General features: G+C 35.7%; 1 protein-coding gene across 1 annotated transcript; it reads left to right on the plus strand.

Annotated features, from left to right (window-relative positions):
- The first annotated feature begins 228 nt into the window (after positions 1–228).
- On the plus strand, positions 229–11515 carry LOC107805091 (putative methyltransferase PMT28). Its single transcript, XM_016629073.2, has 16 exons — positions 229–1583; positions 1666–1815; positions 2246–2516; positions 2609–2701; positions 3295–3469; positions 4123–4365; positions 4462–4656; positions 5529–5700; positions 8003–8611; positions 8711–8826; positions 9382–9557; positions 9760–9950; positions 10052–10138; positions 10497–10654; positions 10771–10981; positions 11086–11515. The coding sequence occupies exons 1-16, from the start codon at positions 573–575 to the stop codon at positions 11239–11241; spliced, it is 4014 nt and encodes a 1337-aa protein (XP_016484559.2). The 5' UTR covers positions 229–572; the 3' UTR covers positions 11242–11515.
- Positions 11516–23800: the final 12285 nt, after the last annotated feature.

Here is a 23800-nt window from a genome sequence, read left to right on the forward strand (position 1 = left end):
AATACTACTCGTATAAATTATCAACTTTTACAGTTAAAATGTTTTTCTTTTAAATCGTAAAAAAATGTTATAACTCCTTAAACCGAACTGCTGTCATCAGCCAAAAAATTTCAACGCGACACTCGATTTGGTAGAGCATGTTGGAAATCCGACAAACTAATTAAACTCCTCTTTCCCCTGCCTAGAACTTTTCTTTGTTACTTAATCACGTAAATGACAATTGCTAATTACAAAACCAAAGTAACAAACCCCACATAAACACCATCTTTTTTCAGCATGTTAAACATTGATTACATTATAACTAGGGTAATCTCTATGTTTGAACTTATCCTTTTACCAAGATACTGACTGTTCCCATAAATGACTGCAAACAAAAAGAAACATTTTTATATCTACTAATGAATCTTGCTTTTACTTCACTTCACTTTGTTTCAAGTTAGAACTTCACTATCATTTCTCTCTTCAGCTTCCAAGATTTGTTTTGGGTCAAAAAATTGTTTCTTTTCTTGTTTTTTCAACTTCTGCAAATAGGCTAAAATTCTGGGAATGTCTCTGAATTTCCATTGACTTCAATGAGGAAGCAGCACACAACTTTAACAAGATTTGGGCGCAAGGTAAAGGGTTCATATCAATCTTTTGGATTAGGTGTAAAGTTAGCTGCAGTAGTAATCTTGGGTCTTTGTTTTGTTTTCATTTGGTCTGTTTTTTCACCTTCTTCTTATTCAATAACATATCAAAGAGAAAACTTTGATGATATTAGAGAACCCATTTCAGCTGCAAATAGAAAAAAGGTCACTTCTTTAGTTCCTTCTAACAAGAAATCAGAACCCCATAAAGGTCATGTAGTTAATAAAGAAGATAAGAAATTGAAACATAGATCAAGTTCTGGTGAAAAAAAGAAAAAATTTGATGGTTCTTTGCCTTCAAAATCTGGTAATAATTGGCATAAAAATGAGAAAAATGGAGTTGATAGAAAAAGAAAGGTTGAGGATCTGAAATTACCCAAAAAAGTTGATGAGGTGAAAGATCAAATTTTGGAAGGATCTGAAACTGAGGAAGAGAAAATAGAAAACAAGAAACAAGAAGAAGAAAAAGAAGTAGTTGAGGGTAAAGAGAATGTTAAAGAAAAACCAAAAAATAATAAACAAGAAGGAGAAGAAGACGAAACAGTTGATGGTAAAGAGAAAGAGGAAACAGATACTAATAAAGAAGATGAAGAAGGTGGAGTAGATGGTAATGAGGAAGGGGAAGGTAATGGTGAATTGACTAATTCTGAGGAGTTGGATCAAGAGGTTGCTGAGAAAGTGGAAGATGAGGATGAGAAATCTAGAGATACCGAGAAGAAAATGAAGAAGAATTTAGGACCGCTATTCGACCCCGAAGCACATTATACTTGGAATTTGTGTAGTACTAAAAGCAAGCACAATTACATTCCTTGCATTGACATTGAAAGTGTCAGTGGAAAGTTGCGTAATTTTCGGCATCGCGAAAGAAGTTGCCTTAAAGCATCTCAAATGTGTCTTGTTCCCCTTCCTCCTGATGGTTATGAGACTCCAGTAAGCTGGCCTGAAAGTAAGTTAAAGGTATAGAACTCGAGCCCATCTTCTCTAAATACAGCTTAATTCTTCTTTCTTTCTTATGTTAAGTTCATAGTAATATTTGCAGATACTTTATAAAAATGTGGCACACCCGAAATTAGCGGCGTTTGTTAAGACAGAAAGCTGGGTGGTGGAGTCTGGAGAATATCTCACTTTTCCATTGAACCAATCTATGCCCAAAGGTGGAAGTCAACATTATCTAGATTTCATAGAAGAGGTGAGTTCCTTTTGTTGACTCATGTTTCTCTAGCAGTCTTAGTGCTCTAAAGTCTAATGATTATCTTATACAACAAAACTTCATACATATGGTTGAAGTGACAGAGTCCAACATTGTCTTTGAATCATCATACTACAGTTTAAAAGTATGATATTTTTCCGTTAGTTGAGAAGATGAAAGATAACTTGCCTTCACCGTGTTTAATGCTGGTGCAGTAGCTGGTTGTAGTTGATCTGGAATCGGTTAAATCTTTGTTAATTATGTTTCTTCTGTTGAAGTAGCTCGATTCAGAATCAAGGTGTATGTCTGGGTCGTTTGAGAATATTGCTATCTGTTGTATGATTATTTACTAATTTAGATGTCAATTGAAATTTTAACTGCAAAATCTCTACTTGTGTTTGATGTGTGAACTGATATTGGAGATTGATAGATGGTACCAGACATTGAATGGGGGAAGAACATCCGTGTAGTGCTGGATATTGGGTGTAAAGATTCAAGCTTTGGGGCTTCTCTACTCGAGAAAGGTGTATTAACACTTACTCTAGGCTTAAAAGATGACCTAGTGGACCTAGCACAAGTTGCGCTTGAGCGTGGTTTTCCAGCAGTAGTTACCCCATTCGGAACTCGGAGGCATCCCTTTCCTAGTGGCGTCTTTGATGCTATTCACTGTAGTGATTGCCATGCGTCTTGGCATTCTAATGGTTAGTGTTAAAGTTAATAGGCTAGAGATTTTTTTTTCCGTTTCTGTTTCTTTGTCCATAATATCAGGAGGTTTAATTTAGTTTACTTTCAGGGGGGAAGCATCTTATAGAGATGAACAGGATTTTGAGGCCTGGAGGTTATTTTATTTTGTCTTCAAAGCACAGTAGCATTGAAGTTGAAGAAGGTTTGTCCTTTATAAGTCAAGAATAACAGCTTTTGCTTTTCTGTTTTTCTTTCCGTTCAGGTTAGTTAAAGGCTATTTAATTACACTTTTGCATGTTTTACTCCAACCAGTAAATACCTTCCTGAATGATGAAAATGCCTTTAGCTCACTGTACTTTCCTACAGTAAAACCATTTCGGAAGTGAACACTTGTCCTCCACTGTCACGGGATACTTTAGTGGAATCATGAAATCGTCGCCTCTATTTTCACTTTTAATCTCAAGCTTCTTGTTCTTGCTAATGATGACTTCCTGATATTCTCATATCACTCAAAAGACTTGCTATTGAACTCATATTAGTTTCACTAAAGAAACTCTCAATTTGGATGGATGGATCATTTTCTGGCTTGTAGCTTGAAATTATTTTGCATCGTTATTAAGACTTTTTCCCGTGTGTGGAAACTTGAAAGATGAACCTTCATTGTGTGATCTCTGGTATGGTTCATCTTTTTAAATTTTTCAATTTTGCGTGTTCTGCTTTTTTTTTTTAAGCATGTATTTAAGCTAGCCCATTTTGTAGAGGACTCATTCTTATAAATTTTACCTTCTTTTCCAGCTATGTCAACGCTGACAGCTTCAATTTGTTGGAATATCCTTGCTGATAAAACTGATGAAATCAGTGATATCAGGATTAAGTTATACCAAAAACCGCAAGCAAATGACATATATCAGTCGAGGAGGAAAAAAGTTCCACCTCTATGCAAAGCAAACGAGAACCCGGATGCTTCCTGGTGAGTTGCAAAAGCTTGAGTTGGAATACTTGTCTCTCTCTCTTTGGTCAATATTGCATTTCCTTTGCACATACTTCTGCTACTGCATATGGACGAGTGATCTTGGGAAATAAGTGCACAACTCATTATTTGTATCTCCTGCAAAATGTGTTCCTTTCGTCTGTTAATCCCCTGCAATTAAAACGTTTTAGTCATTAGAAGATTTTGATGTGGCTGGATACCACTGTTGAACGACCTGTCTTTTACTTTAGTATCATCAATGAGGATTGAGAGCAAAGCCTTCGAGCGTGATGCCTGCTTTTTATTTACATATGTGTTCTTGCCTTGAAGTGGATTTCCTCTCGCTTAGATCAGAGCATGCTATATCATTATTTAAATAAGCTATACTCTCTCAGAATTGGTAAAATAAGCATGTTTTATAGTAAACCTAAGAGTCAAAAACACATAATTTGTGAAATTGCTTTTGTTTCTTTGCCTGAAAAGAGAAGCAGCGTTAATGCTGTGGAAAATATCATGCTTCTATTAATATAATAATATTTGATTTTTTTGAGAAAGAATACTGACTATTGAACACCATTGATGCAAGCAATTATTCCTGTTCGTCATTCTTAATACTTTCAAATGTTAAATTTTAATTGATTTATGCGCAACAGGTATGTGCCAATTAAATCTTGCTTGCATAGAATTCCTGAATCCATAGAACAACGAGGGACCGAATGGCCTGAGGAATGGCCAAAGAGACTTGAAACTTTTCCGGACTGGATGAATAATAGAGAGAAATTGATCGCAGACAGTGAGCACTGGAACGCTGTTGTTAACAATTCTTATCTAGTTGGCTTGGGTATTGATTGGTCCAACATTCGGAATGTAATGGATATGAAAGCCATCAACGGAGGGTAGGCTATTGATCCTTCCACTTCTTCTGATTGTAATATTGTACTGCATTCTATTGCCACTACAAGTATGCTAACAACTGAGTAAAAAATACACAGATTTGCAGCTGCCCTTGCGCAGCACAAGGTTTGGGTGATGAATGTGATCCCTGTACATGCACCAAATACCCTTCCCATAGTCTTTGAGCGAGGACTTGTTGGCGTGTACCACGATTGGTGCGAGGCATTTGGTACTTATCCGAGATCGTATGACCTTCTACATGCAGATCATCTCTTCTCAAGGCTTAAAAACAGGTTAGCGACCTTTTCGCCTTTAGTTGTTCACTTCGTTCAGTTTTCCCCTCCTAATTTTTTATGGATCATTCTCTTTTCACCAATCCAAGTGCACAAGTAATTGTTCTTATAACTTTAATCTATGAAATTGAATTTTAATGGCCTAGCAAACATGGTTGTATTTGGCATAAATGCATCATTGAACACTATTTTGTTTACCCCATTGAACTTTTGTTGCAATATTAAAGTTGACTTGCTTCTTGATGTTTGGATTAAACCCATGAGGTTTATGGTCTATTTCATTCCTAGTCGTCATAATTAATGCGAAAGGAGATTCATACAAGCAGTTGCAGGGGGGCTGCATGCGTATTCCTCCCTCCCCATGTCCACCTGAATGATGTTCTACTGCTTAGATAGATTCATTTTCTGTTAGAAAAAAAGGGAAAAAGATAGGGATACGCTGTCAATAGCAGATGAGTAAAGGTGACTAGTTGTTGCTGTTCCCTTGACACTAAACAGGAATCACATCCAAAATCTTTTCTGGCATCCCACCATACTCTGGTTGTATTGTTTATTGTCCCAGATATTTCGTCGGATGCCATAGGGTTTTGGAGTCTAACCAATAGAGATTATTCTGTTTGTCATTCTTCTTGATGTTCCACACACTTGCTATTTTGGAACACTCAAGAAATTAAATAAGTTATACTATTCAGTTACATAATTCCTATAGTATTTGTGTGTTATCTTACTAAAGTATGATAATGGTAAACAAACCTTTAAAGCTTTTAGAATTTCTTCTCCATCTGAAGTCGCAACCTAGTGGGAATAAAGCTTCAAACTTTCCATTTATAGACTTTAAATTTTTCATTTGTTTTCATGATCATTCATTGCAGGTGCAAGCATCCCATAGTGATTGTAGTTGAGATGGACCGCATATTGCGGCCTGGTGGTTGGGCAATTATACGTGACAAGGTCGAAATACTTGATCCGCTAGAGAGTATACTGAGAAGCTTGCATTGGGAGATACGAATGACATTCGCAAAAGATAAGGAAGGCATCCTTTGTGCACAAAAGACCATGTGGAGACCTTGATGAATGGAGCAAATCTTTCGCTTTCCATTTTCCAGATCTTCCCTGCAGAAGTATCGAGGCAAGTCATTTGATTATTTGGATAAGCAAGAAGGATACCACTTATGGTTCCAGTCTTACAATCATTCTTTACAAGATCTGCTGTTTATCCATTCGAGATTGTCTATACGTCGAGTAACACATTGTCACTACTGCTAACAGTTGTGATTTCTTGTACCGATTTCTTGGCCTCAGTCTTTACATACTGGAAAAGTAATGATCTCTTGTAGTAACTAGTGCGAGTGATCTATTTTTGCTCTTACAATTGATTGAATCGAACATTTGTGCATAAATTGTAATATGTTTTTTTTCCCAACCTCATGTCCGTTGTTAGAGTATTATATGAACCGTATACTATGATGTGGTTTCTTTACATCTTTTGTTGCATTGTAGAAGGGTAATAGGTCGTAGTATGTTTTTCTGATCTGTTCCGGATTTATTAGGCTAGCCGGCTAGTCTTTGATTCTTAGAGTGCTAGTATTAGAGTTGTTTTTAGTACTATCTTCCGCTTTGGTTTTCTAGTACCCTATCATGTTACTACTTGTTGCTATTGCTTTTTTCCAGTTGTTTTTTTTTGCGTCTTCTTGTTGATTTTTATTTGTTCTTATTCTTCCTCTCGAGTTGAGGGTCTTTCGGAATAGTCTTTCTGCCTCCCCAGGTAGGGGTAAGGTCTGCATACACATTACCTTCCCCAGATCCCACTTGTGGAATTTCACTGTGTTGTTGTTAATGATTAGTTAACCAACTGAGAATTTGCATGACATGAGTCCTCCACAAGGATCTTGGTATAGGTATTTAGTGGCTTTATTTCATTGAAACAATCGGCCAGTGATGCCAATGGCTGTCCATATCACACCCCTTGGGGTGCGGTTTATCCCTAGATTCTGCGAAATACTTCGTGCACCGATTTTCCTTTTTTATCATCAATAATTTTGGAGTCAGTTGTACGTTATGAGCTTGACGAATATTGAGAAACATCAAAACAAACATGTTATAAATAATTGATTGCAAAAAAAAAAAATGAAAATGATATCTTGATATTTTTGTTATTTAGATTTTTGTCACATACGTCGATTATTTTTATAAGTTCCTTGAAATATTGCTAATTGATCAAAAGGTTTAAAGAAAATTTTGTCATTTTTAAGGATTCAGAGGTCATTGGCCAAGTTTTCGCTATTCCCCATTTACTTAAATTCAGCATAATGTTAAAATAGAGAAAATATAGAAGCAAATAAAAGAAGTTTGATTTCTTTCATGTTATGGATTTTGAATAATTATTTGAAGTTGAACAAACTTCCAACTTACAAAAAAAGAAGAAGATAAATTTGAAATAATTATTTCCAAGTAAAGTTGTTAAATAAAAAAATTACATTCGTTTTGTTTAAAATGAAATTTAATACTATCTTTTCAAGAATTAGTTGGAGAAAGGGATCTCAAATTTATTATGTCAATAAAATATTTAATTGAGCTCAATTCTCCTAAGAAAAGAGTAAGTAGCGGAGGAACCTGGACACGTTAATAGGAAGAAAGAAAAATGTAGGAGCAATGAGATTCTTCCCTTCTAACTAAAAATCTCGAATTTGAAAATAAAAGTTAATAGATTTTACATTACGCGAATTCAAATTAATTAGGTCAATTAATCAGATGATAAAACAAAAAGAGACGACTAGGATTACTATTCAAATTAATTAGGTCAATCAATAGGTTACTCTTGAAAATAGATAGAGCTAAATTACTAACCCGGTAATTTTTTTAATTCTTTTCAGTTTATTAAACTGTATTCCTGCTTGGTAATTAATTTCGATAATCATTAAAGAAGAAAATACTTTATTTATTCATCCAAAAAAAAAAAAGGAAGCTCAAAAGAGAGCGTTTTTTTTTTCTCAAAAACATTTGCCGCCATTGATGCACTGAGATGTAACATCGGACAGATCAAAGCTCCCTTTAGAAAATACCCACCATGTCTCCGTCCCTGTCTTCTTATCCCACGCGCCTCGCAATCCTCACGCTCCTCTCCGCCACCACAGTCTACTTCTTCTACAAATCCCGCCGTCATCTCTTCAAACGCCTCACATCCTTAAACCCTAACCCTAAAACCCCAAAAGGCAAAATCTTCTTCATATCCCAAACTGGCACTTCTAAAACCCTAGCAAAAAATCTGCACAGTTTGTTAAACCTCAATGGATTTGACTTTGACCTCGTTGACCCAAAAGATTACGAGCCTGAGGATTTGCACAAGGAGAGCTTTGTATTAATTATAGCTTCCACTTGGGAAAACGGGAAACCACCTTCAAATGCTGGGTTTTTTATTGATTGGTTAAATGAGAGTGTTGATGATTTTAGGGTTGGTTCTTTATTGCTTAGTAAGTGTAAATTTGCAATCTTTGGAGTTGGGAGTGGTTCTTATGGTGAAACATTTAATGCCGTGGCGCGTGATTTTTCAAAGAAATTGAGAAAACTTGGTGGGGTTGAGGTTTTAGCGGTGGGTGAGGGTGATGTGGATGAGGGTAATTTGGATGAGGTGTTTGGTGAGTGGAGCAAGAGAGTTATTGGGGTTTTGAGTAATTTAGGGGAAAATGGAGGGTATATGGTGAATGGAGTTGGTGATGGTAGTGAAGATGAAGTTGTGAGTGAGGGCGATGATGATGATGATGAGGAAGATGATGATGAGTTTGAAGAAAATGACGAGGAGTCAGGAATTGTTGATCTTGAGGATATTGCGGGTAAAGGGCCTTCGAGAAAGAAAGGAGTTGGAGATAAATTAGTTAATGGGAAGTTGAATGGTGATATTGTGAATGGAGAGAAAGAAATGGTAACTCCAGTTATTAGGGCGAGTTTGGTGAAACAGGTATCGTGGTCAAATAACTAACTTCTGACGTTATCAAATTAATTAGTTTAATTATTTTGATGGACAGTTAATATAGTTTATTTTGTGATGAAATTGCAGGGCTATAAAATAATTGGTTCGCATAGTGGTGTGAAACTTTGTAGATGGACAAAATCACAACTTAGAGGGCGTGGAGGTTGCTATAAGCACTCATTTTATGGCATTGAGAGTCACAGGTGATTGTTTATAGCATATACATTTTTACTATATTCTGTCTAAGAGTTGTGTACTGTTCTTTGGTCATCGGTTGACTGGATTGCATTTTAGCTTTCAACAATATTCTCATTGTCTCCAAGTTGCAACTCTGTGGTCACAGGTGGATGTGATCATCTTTACTCTAGTATTGATGAAGCATGCAGTGAATAAGAGAATGAAATTTTGCAATTATGTTTGCATGTGCTTACCCAAAAAAAAAAAAAGAATTATTGTTAGACAAGTCTGTTATATGGAATTTATCAAAAATAGAAAACGAATTGTGCATATAAAGCATGTAAGTTGATTGATATACCAGTAAATGATATGACAGTTTAAATTGTCCCAAACAGGGCCTCAGTAGAAAATCTACTGTCAAGTAGCTGAGTGAACCCTCAAAAGAGAACAAAAAGTACAAAACATGATCAGTTTCAATTGCACTGACATGTTGTGCCCCATATAGTACGCTCAATATCTATCGACTTCCTATCCTGCATGCTGATTTTAAAGCTGAATTTGCACTTTTGCCTGTTGCATAGGTGCATGGAGGCTACTCCTAGTTTAGCATGTGCGAACAAATGTGTTTTTTGTTGGAGACATCACACAAACCCTGTTGGGAAGAGCTGGACGTGGAAGATGGATGACCCCCTTGAGATTGTGGACACAGCTATAGATTTGCATACCAAAATGATAAAACAGATGAAAGGCGTTCCAGGTTTGTTTTTTTGTGCACATGCACTTGTATGTGGGAAAGTTGAGTAAAGCCACATGAGAAATAATGTGTTTGGTTGAAATCCTTTGGTGATTTTTTAACATGACTCTGTTAGGTGAATTTGCTGTATCCACCCAAGACAATGTACCTTGGTTGAGTTGTATTTTAAATTTACGCTGTTGACCAGAATATTCCACCCTTGCAGGTGTTAAAGCTGAGCGTTTGTCTGAGGGTCTCTCTCCTAGGCATTGCGCCCTGTCACTGGTTGGCGAGCCTATTATGTATCCAGAAATAAATTCACTTGTAGATGAGCTGCATAAGAGGCGGATTTCGACTTTTCTAGTAACTAATGCACAGTTCCCTGACAAGATTAAGTTGTTGAAACCAATCACACAGGTCTGCGAGGCTGTATTATTGTTCCTTTTTTTTATCAATCTCTTAAGTATGTCAATGTCCAATTTCCATATCTAAATCTTGCTTCATCTTTAAATGTACAGTTGTATGTCAGTGTAGATGCTGGTACAAAGGACAGCTTAAAAGCAATTGACAGACCACTATTTGGAGACTTCTGGGAGCGTTTTCTAGTAAGTATCATGAATAAGAAATATTTTTTTGATGAAAACTAGAGATTTAAGGAATATCCATTAAGTTAACGGATGACGAAAAGGAAGGGGAAAACAGACCTTATCAAAAGGAAGGGGAAAGCAGAGTCCAAAAACATAGTTATAGTTGTCAGCTGCACACTAGTAAACCGTAGCAACCTGTATCAAACTGTAGTTTGTGATATACCAGTGAGTGGAAAGATTAAAATGCTTACTTTTACATCGGTGCTTAAAAAGATTCTGCTGCCACAGGAAACACCATATTTTCTGTTTTTTCTTATTTGTATGCTACAATTCAGACTGGCTCAATATTGATTTTCTGTTATTCTGATTTTGTTAGGATTCCTTGAAAGCTCTCAAGGAGAAGGAGCAAAGAACTGTCTATCGATTGACACTTGTTAAAGGGTGGAATGCAGAAGAAGTGGATGCATATTTTAACCTATTCAGCATCGGAAAACCTGATTTCATTGAAATCAAAGGTGTCACTTACTGTGGATCGTAAGTTCTCCCTCTTACTTTTCTTTTATTCTTTTCCCCCTATTCTGCTAGGTTGATTTGATTTCAGAACTCAGTGCATGCGAATTCAGTTAAGTAACGAGGAGGATTTTACACAGGTCGGCTACATCAAAGTTGACAATGGAGAATGTCCCTTGGCACTCTGATGTGAAGGAATTCTCTGAGGCCTTGGCTAAAAAGAGCAATGGAGGATATGAGGTTGCTTGTGAGCACGTGCATTCTTGCTGTGTTCTTCTGGCTAAAGTCGATAAGTTTAAGATAGACGGTCAGTGGTACACGTGGATAGACTACGAGAAGTTCCATGACCTGGTTGGTTACTTCTCTTGTTCAAGCTTTTCAGTACATAGGTTATAGCTATAACATTCCCATTTCCTTTAGCGTAATCAATGTTTTTTAAACCTATGGTGCTACAGGTCGCGTCTGGAAAACCCTTTACCAGTAAGGATTACATGGCACCTACACCATCTTGGGCCGTCTATGGAGCTGAGGAAGGCGGGTTTGATCCAGAGCAATTGCGTTATAAAAAAGAGCGACGCCACAAATCATCTCGTAAAGAAAATGGTTCTTGAAAGTGCAAAGCAGTTTTCTTTACCTCTGATGGCTTACAATTTTGTTTCACAGTTAGATTTTGCTTTCCTTGCATTTCTCCTTGAAGAGCCAGCTTGTACTAGTGGTGTTCATCGGTAGTTTGGTGTTTTGGCTTTTCAGTCTTAAAAATGTTATACCAATATCATACCAAAATAAATATGGTTCCGGTTTTTCATTTATTGGTTTCGTTTTTTTTTTTTTTTTGGTTGGATACATCTGTATTACTCTTTAAGGTTATAACTTTGTGTTTATTGATGATTTCCTATAAAATGTTAGATAAAGGAGTAACCATTACCAATTCACATAAATAACTTGTTTTATCAAATGAACTTTTGAGAAATATATTCTCTTGTTTTAGTATTGCAAAAGCAAAAATATTCTAACCAGTCTTGTGGAAATTGAAATGCTTACCATTAAAAAAAAGATTGTATAGAAAAAGAACCATTTAAAACATATAAATGGGGACAGGTTATTGACATCAATTGAACAAGAAATAAGTAAGATAGGATATGAGATGAATGAAAGTATAAATCAGAATTTTCAGGCATAATCTATCCTCCTATGAACACTTGATACTCAGAGGCAAGGCTGGTTACCACTAGAGGTGCGACTAAACCGAACCGATTATTAGGTTTTCTAAAATAAAATGGTAGGTTTTTATATAAAATTATAACCGCACGAATAATTAGGGTAAATTTTTAATTTTATAAAAATAAATCGAAAATATATCGAGCCGCCGCCGAATAATTTTATATAAGAAAAGTATATCTTATATATTAAATTTAAAAATAAGAAAACATTACTCCCTTTGTTTCAATATAGATGAGTAAGTTTGACTCGCCCACGGAGTTTAAGAGAGGAAAAAAATACTTTTGAAACTTATGATCTTAAAAGTTTAAGGGGTAAAAACTTTGTGGGGGCTATGACATTTGTGTGGTAATAAAAACTTCCCATTAAGGGTAAAACGGACAAAATGAAGGGTTTAAAATCGAAATAATTTTCAATTGTAAAAATGTGTCATTCTTTTTGGAACGGACTAATAAGAAAAGTGTGCCATCTATTGGTACAGATGGAGTAATTTTTTTCTTGGGCCTTGTGATTATAGAAACATTTACAAGCTAACAAGGGGGCATTTGCATCTATACCCGATTTTTGGGTCACGTTTTAACTTGTCCCCGCTTTGCAAAAAAAAAATTGCAAGCGTACCCACTTTTTCGCGTAACTTCAGCATACGGGGCTGAAGTAGCAAAGACAATCACGTAAAATTTCAGCATTCTAGTAGACTGGCTTGAAGTAGCAAGTGTGCTGAAGTTTTTGTTTGTAATTGCTGAACTTAATCATAGTAGCTGAAGTTTTGTTCTCTATTTGCTGAAGTTTTTGTTTGTAATTACTGAACTTAAGCATAATAGTTAAAATTTTGTTCACTATTTGCTGAAGTTTTTGTTTGTAATTGCAAGCTGAAGTTTTGTTCTCTATTTGCTGAAGTTTTTGTTTGTAATTGCACTAAATAAGCTGAAGTTTTTTGGTCCTGGATTCATTAGTTTTGTCATTAAGCTTTTTCAAAAACTTCAGCAGAAGATGCTGAAGTTATTTAATTCATTTATAAAAACTTCAGCACTAAATAAGCTAAAGTTTTTTTTGTCCTGGATAAGCTTTTTCAAAAACTTCAGTAGAAGATGCTGAAGTTATTTAGTTCATTTATAAAAACTTCAGCATTAAAAGCTGAAGTTGTTTTGTCCTGGATTCATTAGTTTTGTCATAAAGCTTTTTCAAAAACTTCAGCAGAAGATTCTGAAGTTATTTAGTTCATTTGTAAAAACTTCAGCACTATATAAGTTGAAGTTTTTGAAAAAGCTTTCTAACATACTAGATAAATAATCAGATTGCGAACATTATCTAAATCATAAATTTTGGAAATAATAAACGTGAAAAGAACAGAATTATCATTGTTTACTAACTTACGTACGTGGAAATATTCACAAATTATTGTCTACTAACTTACATAATTATTTATAATTTATTTTTAAATAATCTAGTAAACATATTTATGGCAATCATCCCATGAACTGAAGTTTCATAACAGCACCAACAGCATTAGAAGAAAGAAGAAGAAGAAGAAGAAGAAGAAGAAGAAGAAGAAGAAGAAAAACGAAGGAGGAGAAGGAAGAGGAGAAAGGGGGCTAAAGTTGTTTAAAAAGTGGGTACAAGTTAAAACTTTTTTAAAAAATAGGTATAGGTTAAATGGGGGCGATCAAATAGAACGCCCCGTGCAATTTTTACGCTAACAAGTAATTAAAGCCCAAAGTCTCAACTTTCAAACCTATTATGTTACTCCTATCGGAACTAAATCAGTTCTAGCTATCATGTTGAGTAGCAAGGTATTCCAGCGATCTTGAGTAGTAAACCTTAAGGTATCGAATATCTTTTCTCTCCTATGATTTAGATTTTTCTTATTGTATACTTAATCTTATAATAAACTATATTCTTGAGTATAATCTTGATTAATATATTCCAAATCGTGTGTTCCATATTTATGTTGTTTGTAGAAATATCTAGAAAATTTTGCCAAAGTCCTAAATAAGTTCATATTTTATCGCGTTCTAACTTCTACTAGCGACTCTTACATGATGTTTTAAGAAAAGTACCAAAAATTAACCGAACCATACCGATATGAAAGAGAACTGAGATAATTTAGACGGTTTCGAAAAGTCCAATTTTGGTTATACAAAACAGAATAACCGAAAAATTGATATGATGCCTATCTTATAAGATAACCGGCCGAACCGAACCAATGACACCCCTAGTTAGCACCTTCATCAATACTGACAGGAAAAGAATTTAGGGGTCATTTGGTTTGAAGAAGTTATGCTGAGTTAGTTATATTGGGATTAGTTATCCTGGTATTATTTCTTATTGATTGTTTGGTAAGTTGTATTAATCCTGGGATTGTAAACTTTACTGCTTTATCCTAGGATAGGTTATCTAAGGATTACTGTTCCATCCTCAGGCAGGTATAAGTTATTCCGGTACTACTTTTAACCCTAGAATAATCTATCCCAGAATTAGTAACCGTACAAAGAATAAGGCGGTACTAAATTTTTTATCCCAAAATAATTTTTATGTATCCGTCATACCAAACGACCCCTTAGTACTCATTGTAAACTTCATTGGTACGTATAAATTATAATGTTATAATATCACATACAATAAGACTAAACATTACTAGTCATGGGAGACTAGAATAACTTTTTAAAAAAATTGGATGCAGAAAAATTTCACATTTGATTTAGCCTGATTCTGCGTAAAAAATCATATTGCTACATGAGATGAGACAGCCTCATATTGCAGAGACAATAAATGATCAGATTATCACTGCAGAATTCAGAGAAGGAAAATGCTTCACGTCTGCCCAGACGAATATGACATCCCCTAGCCACAAAATCATATAAAAAACAAAGAGCATACATCTTTTTGACAAAATCCCCTCAAAATTGCTCTTTAGCAAAAGCTGCGACCAATAAAGAAAAGTTTGTATACACACTAATCTCCTCAGTCCCAGTAGGTTTGACTCGATGCTTAAAAAGAGTTATTCTTTTCAAAAAAAGACTAATGAGAAAAAAAAATCACAGAAATTGAAACGAAAAAATTATTTAAAGTCTTCTTTAATTAAGAATCAGTTAAATAAGTATTAGAGTGCAAGCTACTTATATACCAAAATGATTTACTATACATATATTGATGGTAAAAAAAGTTGCGCCAAATCTATAACAAATTACTTGTCTCGTTTTCAGCTTACTACTCCAACGTATGTAAAAATTCTTTTATTCACGAAATATATATAAAAATTAAACTCTTGATAATCCTGATCATGCAATTTATTTTGCCTTTTTTTTACTTTTCTTTTCTCATTCCTTTTCAAAGAAGAGCACATCCTAATCAAAAGTGCCAAACTGCATGAAATTTTGTCTATACAGAGTGTTTATCCAACTTTCTTGAATTGAGCACACTTTACACAAAAGTCATTACAGTCAATATCACAATTCAATCCAGAGTGTAAAAGCTGACCATTTCCTTCCTAACAAAATGTTTCTCACAATTAAAAATTTAAAATGGACATACTAAAACCAAAAAACTAACAGCACAAGGAACAAATTCCAATAGATGAATAAACTTGTTCATCTTTGATACTTCCCTTTACAACAACATACCATGGTATTCCGCCAAGTGAGATTTAGGGTACGGAGACGTTATTTTTATCTTGTGAAGATAGAGAGGTGGTTTTCGAAAGACTCATACTTCCCTTTATTTCAAAAATTACCTACAAAGAAAAAGGAGACTTTTTAAAGTGATTTTTAGCAGCTCTTTCTTGGCTTGCTTTTTCTTCTTGCTCTGCTCCTTGTAGGTTGCTGCTTTTGTGGCTCTAAATTTTCTTCAGATTGTTCTTCTTCTTCTTCCTTCTTTTCTCTTTCTGCTTCTTCTTTATTTTCTGATTCTTCACCTTCATTTGGTTTGAGTTTCTTTACTTCTCCAGTTGTCTCTTCTTCATTTTTTACAATAATTTTCCTTGGTCTTCCTCTTTTCCTAGGAGTAATCTGTTGTTGTTGAGAGTCTCCACTCATTGCTGATGATTCTGCTATTGCTACTGATAACTCCTTTGTCTTCTTCAAAATTTTCTTCTTTCCCATCAATCTTTTCACAACCCACTAAGCTATTTCAGTCTTTAAAAAAGATTATATGATAAACAATATCCAATCTTGAAAATTACCCAGAAATAAAAATCCAATCTTTAATGTTTCTGGTGCTCTACTTTGCATATATCTATATACATATGATAACAAATCCAATCTTGAAAACTGACAAAGGTGAAGTGCAGTTTATTAAGCTCCCTCTTTGCGCCGAGTCGGGAAGGGTCGGACCACAAAAGTCTATTATAACGCAACCTTACCCTTGCATTTCTGCAAGAAGCTGTCTACAAGTTCGAACACGTGACCTATTGGTTACATGGCACCAACTTACCAACTACGCTAAGTGTCCCCTTCTAATCTTGTAAACTACCAAGTGAGAAAAATTCAATCTTTTCACAACCCACTAAGCTATTTCAGTCTTTAAAAAAGAATATATGATAAACTAAATCCAATCTTGAAAATTACCTAAAAATAAAAATCCAATCTTTAATGTTTCTGGTGCTCTATTTTGCATATATCTGTATAAGCCTTATAATATATGATAACAAAATCCAAATTTGAAAACTACACAGAAATAAAAATCAAATCTTTAAGGTGTCTGGTGCTATATATGCACCCCCCCTTCCACCCCCCCCCCCCAAAAAAAAAAAAAACATGAAGACACAACATACCAATAGCAAAAATTTAAATAAAAAGTAAGGAAATGAAAAACTTACTTTTCTGAGAAGCTAGAGCCAATAATCATAAGAAATAAATCATATGTAGTTCTTTGTGGTGCTATGAATCAATCCACACAAAAGCAGAACCTTCTATCTTTTCATACAAAACCATAGAGAGAGAGAGACTTAAGTGGAAATAGAAAACAAGAGTCAAATGCAGTATATAAATATATGAAATATTAGAAGCTACCTAGCAAATCTTTCCTTTTTCTTTTTTCTTGGCTTATCTATTCATTCAACTTTCTTTTTTTCCCCTTCTTACTGCCAACATGGAAAACAATTGTATTAGAAAAGAAATTATAATACTATATAATACTACAAAATAGTACGAATTATAATTGGCTGGACCAGCTGTTTAGCAGAGAAAGGACGAAATAATAAGGTGGAAACAAAGAGTAAGGAAGAAAAAAAGAAGTGAGACAAATAGAGGGAATAAGGAAAAGAGCTATTTCACTAACCATGGTTAGTTTGAACTTTGGTCAATGACTAAAATGGAGGCTGACGTGGGCTATTGTTTATTTATTTACTAACTTATATACATTAAATAGTGAAAATCAACTTCCATTATTAGTATTTTAATTTAATATGTTATAATATATTGTCTGTTTTACTTTTCAAGTTACTTATTTTACTTTTTACCGGTGGTTACTATTAGTTAATTGGAGTATCTTGTAAACGATTGAATATTTAAAAAATTCTTTTACATCGCCAGTATCTACACTTTATAATAGAAGTTTTTAAAAATATTATCAAAGAGTATAATGAAATGATAAAGATTCTTTTACTTTTAATAAGAATTCTTGAGTTTGAACTATATGAATGAAATTTTCTTTAGTATGGAGCGCTAAATCTCATGATAAGATTTATGCTATGCAAATCTGGATTAGTATAAATCCAATTATGAATGCAATAATAAACTAAAAAAAACAAGGCATTTTGAAGAGAGAGGTGTGGGGTATTGTTAGTGATCAGTAGGAGTCAAGAGTCTCAGTGTCACAGTCTGACCATTTCTGTCGCCTTTGGCGCCTATGGTTTTGGTTTCTTTAATCTTTTTGTCCGTGTGAATAAATATAGGTTAAGTTTTTAACTCAAATGGTTAAGTTTGAAGATAGGTTTATTTTTATCCGAGAGCGGAACCAAAGTATGGTTTATTTTTAGTAAAAATACTCAAATAAGTGTAAAAAAAAAAGTTACCAAAGTATATATAACGCCACTAATAGTGGCGCTATACAGTAACGTTAACTGTACCGTTACTGTATAGCGCCACTATTAGTGGCGTTATACTGACAAACTTATATAGCGCCATTAATAGTGGCGCTATATGCCTTATACCTGAAGACATAGCGCCATTAATAGTGGCGCTATACCCCTTAATACAAATCCCCCATCTTCTTCTTCTTCGTTCCATCTCCCTCATTTTAACTTCTGGTCCCCCCCACCACCACCACCACCGATTCTGCCCCCATTTTAAAAAAATAAAATAAAAATTTGGGTCTCCCGTCACATAAAAATTTAATATTTGTGGTCCCACTGTCGAGTAGAGCTTCGTGTTATTGTGGATTCACTCTTCCGGAGTCAAAATTTCGATCTATCTACATTTCGAAAATTCTAAATCGAGGTATTTCGATTTATTTTAAGTTGAAACTTTTATAACAATGCATATTACTTGATTTGTATGTGTTCTATTTCGGTTTGTGTTTATTTTTTCCGAAACTAGCATGTTAAATTTTATCCGGATTTAATTTTAGTGTTGTATAAAAATATGTAAATTAGTCTAAAAATGTGTTTGTTAATATCCTCATGTATATTTATGTGTTTTTATGCCGTTTAATTTAGATTATTTTTTAGCGTAGTAAAATGTATACTTTTTTAGCGTAGTAAAACGTAGACCTTTTTAGCGTAGTAAAACGTAGACCCCTTTAGCGTAGTAAAATGTAGAGCCTTGTAGCGTAGTATTGTGTAGTAATTGTTTAATTATCTTATATTCTAGCACGAAACTCATATATATATATATATATATATATATATATATATATATATATATATATTATTTTTACAATTTAGTTATTAAATAAATATGAATAAAAATTATTAAAAAACATAAAATTATTAATGATAGTTTGGTAACACTGAGCTTCAGAAAATCTAGCACGAAACCCATAATTATAAAAATTATATATATATATATATATATATATATATATATATATATATATATATATATATATATAATTTTTACAATTAAGTTATTAAAAAATATGAATAAAAATTATTAAAAAAACATAAAATTATTAATGATAGTTTGGTACCACTGGGCCTCAGAAAATCTAGCACGAAACCCATAAGTATATATATAATTTTTACAATTAAGTTGTTAAAAAATATGAATTTAAATTATAAAAAACACACATAAATTTTAATGATAGTTATTAAAAATTATAAAATTATTAATGATAGTTTGGTACCACTGAGCTTCAGAAAATCTAGCACGAAACCCATAATTATAAAAATTATATATATATAAGTTTATATATAATTTTATACAATTAAGTTTAAAAATATGAATTTAAATTATAAAAAACACACATAAATTTTAATGATAGTTATTAAAAATTATGAATTTTCAGTTGACGACATGGATGCACCTATACATCCCGGCCCTCGGACGTCGGAGCTACTACCCCTACAGCCCCAGCATAGATCCGAGCATATATGGGGGGAGAGTTGCTTACGCAGACTTTTCGGGGCAGGAGAGTGGATTTATTGTGGGAGTTTTTGACTCCTCCCCGCGTTCTACATCCCCGTGTGGTCCATCACCTGGAGGAGATGGGATTATATAGGATCATTAGCATTGGCCGGATACAGCTCGACTATGCTTTGATCACGGCGTTGATTGAGCGGTGGCGACCGGAGACGCACACTTTCCATCTGTCCATCGGCGAAGCCACCATCACACTCCAGGACGTCGAGATTTTATATGGCCTTTCCATCGATGGCTTGTCCAGTTTTACTGCCTGGGAACATGAGATATTTTAACCGGGCTGCATATATGGATATGCTGCACAGGCTCACGGGCTTCAGGTCCGAGGACCCAAATGTAGCAATTGGGAGTAGTCGCATGCAGTTGGTCCCCATTAGAGATCATTTGGTGCAGATCCACGATACTATCACCGACGACTTAGCGGAGGTGGATGTGGAGCAATATACGAGGCTGTTGTTGCTCCTTCTATTTGGGGGGGGTCTTGTTCCCGAACACTTCGGGGAACCTAGTGAGCCTTCGTTTTCTGCATCATATTACGGACTTTGATGATACAGTCAGCTACAGCTGGGGTGATGCTGTCCTATCTTTTTTGTACAGGCAGATGTGCCGGGCATCCACGGGCACACAGAGAGACGTTTCTGGCTTTCTGCCACTTCAACAGGTGACAACTTATTCAAATAATTTGTCGTTTAGTTCCAATTCTACCTAGTTAGAGTTAATCTTTACGTCAACTTTCTGTTTTAGGTTTGGGTGTGGGAGCGATTTCTGCAACTTCGGCCACCTCTACCACAGCTACCGGCTAATGTACATATTCCTGATCTCCCTCTAGCTTGTAGGTGGGTATTGCGTCGTAGACTTGCACGAGAGTATCATGGCCATCATAATCTCCCCTTCTGTAGGGATGTGTTGGATTTTCTGGAGGATGCACAGGTGAATATCTAACTAAACTTACCAATTAATTTTTAACTAGGTATTGCGCATACTAACGGTTTGTGTTACTATTTGATAGTTCATCTGGACGCCGTGCAGCGAAGAGCTGATAGGTACCCTGCCAGTGTATTGCACGCACGGTCGCCATATTTGGAGGGCTTCCGTCCCTCTCACGTGCCTCGATATTGTTGAGCATCATGCCTCAGAGCAAGTATTTCATCAGTTTGGATTTCCGCAGTCTATACCGACTCAGCCTGCATGGGATCCTTTACATTATGAGAGGGATGATAGGATGAGAGTGGACGACACATTTATTGAGTGACTGACAGCGCAGTTGGGTATTTGGGACAGCCGAGGGGACTTGACCCCAGCTCCGCAACACTTTCCTATCGAAGTTTATATGGCATGGTACCGCACTGTTTCCCGACTTTTTATCGGGAACCCAGTTCATCAGGTAGATGGTCGATACGTCTCATACGCCGGGAGACATGAGGCTCTGGTATGTTTTCTGTTATTATCAATTACTTTAATAGTAATTTCTAGTCAAATACGTAGTTTATATTAAAAACTTTTGTGCAGGCGATTGGATTGCATACCGTATATCGTATGGGGCAGCAGATGCAGAGTTATGTCCACGACCCTGTGATCATGCAGGACTATAGTCGTCGCTTAATGGATGTGGCTGCCCAGACACTGCAGCGAGGCCGATCGGATCAGCGTTTGGCACACCAGCCAGATTATGTTGACCCAGCCACATACCAGCGAGGTCGTGGTATGCCACGGGGTGGTGGCCGACGAGCTGCTGCTGCTCCACGATGACCTGCTGGTGTTGGACGACGCGGTCGTGGGCGGAGAGGAGGTCCCCAGCAAGGGGGCTTTGAGGCTCCTGCTGATGATGTTGCTGCTGATATGGGAGGTGGCCTGCATGAGACCGACATGCCGTCTTACAGCCTTGGCATTTATGACACTCCAGGTACGTCGCAGGTGACCCCATCGGGTCAATTCTTGATCATGGGCTCGGATTTTCAAGGAGTGGAGTTGGGTAGATATTTCCCTGGCCCGTCTACCACTGATGGGTCTCGACCAATCCGAGATTTTGATAGTGGGCACCGACTGAGTTATGGCAGCTCATCACATGCTCAGGTATGAGTTTATTAGTATTAATTTTATTACTATTTTTACTATAACTTATTTATTTTATTTTAACTTTATTAATTTACTTTTTTAGGCTTCATGCGATGCTGCGACAGATGACTACATTCAGGATCCAGACACGATTATGGTAAGACAATATAAATTTTTGTGAATTGTTATGTAGTTTTCTATATTAAGTTTGATATTATTATGTAGCCTTCTACTGGACCTGACAGCACCACCGATACATGTCATCCTGTGCCGCATCCGGCCATAAGGAGACGACTTGATGATGATGATCCTGATAGCGTATCCGGGCGGCAGGGGATGCGCCTCAGGCCAACGGCTACTTTGAGACACACCGGATGCGGGACACATTGATTCGGTCTTCCATATTTTTGTTTTTTTGGTGTAAATAATATTTTTTTGTACATTAACAACAATATTTAGTCGAATATGACAGTTACTTTTTTTAGTTCTCATTTCGTTTTATAGTTTTTGGTATAGTAACACAACAACTTAAACTTAACTTCCACTTAAATTAAAATAAAATTTAGTACAACAAACAAGGAAAACATTACTACAACACAAACACAAACATAACAGGCCAACATAATAAAAATACATGACATATGAAAATGACACTAAACACATACACGTCAATGCTCCATCCTCAGTTGTCATTTATTCTTCGCTCCAACCACTTAAATCGTTCTTCCATTTGTTCTTTTTCTTCTTCTAACTCTTTCACTCTCGTCTTCACCTCCGCAAGTTCACGTTTATATTTTTCGTTGCGTTCCTTGTGTGCTTCACAATTCCATTCTGCTCTCCATTTTTTATCTTCCACCTCCTTTAGTTTCTCCCTCATTTCTGTAATAATTCTATCTGCCTCCTTTTGTATTCTATGCTGGTATAACAACATATTATGAAATTCCTGCAATCTATCCCTGTAGCTTTCCTGATAACATGGTTCCTCAGCCCATTCATCAAATTCACAAGTAGGTTCGTCGGGTTGCTTGTACAACTTGTTCATACAACACCAATAGCGGCGTCCAACGTTAGCACCTTCCCACCCACAATCCATCATGCATGGTTTTCCACATAAGCAAATTGGTGGACGACCAGGTTGAGCCATTTGTGAACTATTTGCTTATAATAAAAACCTTACTTACTTTTAATGAAATATTTCTTGGGGGAAATTTTTAGCACACAAAATAACTACAATGACCCCATTATTTATAGGCTAAACAAGACACATATCTAATGGCGCCATATCTAATGGCGCCATATCATGATGTTTACGAGACGACTTTATGTCAGCCGGTCACACATATCTAATGGCGCCATATCATGATGTTTTCAGCTTTTTCAGTTCGACAAGACAAGACACACATAGCGCCATATGTATATTTTGTGTATTAAATATCGTGATAGCGACAAGACAACACACATAATAAATATACCGATAATTATATTAAATTATTATTTAAATAGGTAAAAAGGGATAGTACAAATCATAATTAACAAAACAAGAAAATATTATTTCATAAATACTTAAATCGTATACATAACAACTAATTATTACAACATGAACTCATGGGTAGTTAGGTACAATAGAAGAACACCTGCCCTGAGCTTGATTATTGTTGCCACCCAAAGGACATTTTCTACGGTCGTGGCCTGTTTGCGAGCATATACCACATTTGCGTGCATATACGATATCACTAACATCCATTTGGTTCCGTATACACGTTCTCTTCTGCACCTGTCTTTTACGCAAATAGGACTTGTTACACACCATTTAAATGGTTCTGGGGGCCAGTAATGCTCAGAACCCAGTGGTTGCAGCTGACCACTATATGTGTTTAGGTATTTGGAAACACTATATTGTTGATCAATATAGTTGGTCTCCGCATAACCAACACGTTGAAAACACTTGATGGCATGTGAACAAGGCATGTGGTAGATTGACCATTTCCCACATGAGCATAACCTTGTGGATTCATTTACAGTATGTACATTATTACCCCGATTCTTATGGATAGCGGTGCGAACTTCAAAAATACCTCGTTCGTTATCATATTGCAAAAAGGAATGCCAATGTGCTCGCCGTCTGTATTTCTCTAATCTCTTCATAGGCACTGGCATAAATTCAACACCCCTTTCCATCAATTCCGTTGCAGCTGCAGACCGTTGTACAAACCTCTCCGCCATCTGCTTGAACGACATACGCACCATGGCTGTGACGGGCAATCCTCTTGCCGACTTTAATAACCCGTTGAAGGATTCTGACATGTTTGTAGTAAGAATT

This window comes from Nicotiana tabacum, chromosome 16 (genome assembly GCF_000715075.1).
Source record: "Nicotiana tabacum cultivar K326 chromosome 16, ASM71507v2, whole genome shotgun sequence".
NCBI classification, from domain to species: Eukaryota; Viridiplantae; Streptophyta; class Magnoliopsida; order Solanales; family Solanaceae; genus Nicotiana; species Nicotiana tabacum.

Excerpts from the sequence above, each read along its gene's own strand:
- LOC107805091 (XM_016629073.2), top strand. The coding sequence starts at position 573 with ATGAGGAAGCAGCACACAACTTTAACAAGATTTGGGCGCAAGGTAAAG. Across the intron at positions 4,366-4,461 it reads ATGAAAGCCATCAACGGAGG|ATTTGCAGCTGCCCTTGCGC; the intron begins GTAGGCTATTGA and ends AAAAATACACAG. Across the intron at positions 10,655-10,770 it reads GGTGTCACTTACTGTGGATC|GTCGGCTACATCAAAGTTGA; the intron begins GTAAGTTCTCCC and ends GATTTTACACAG.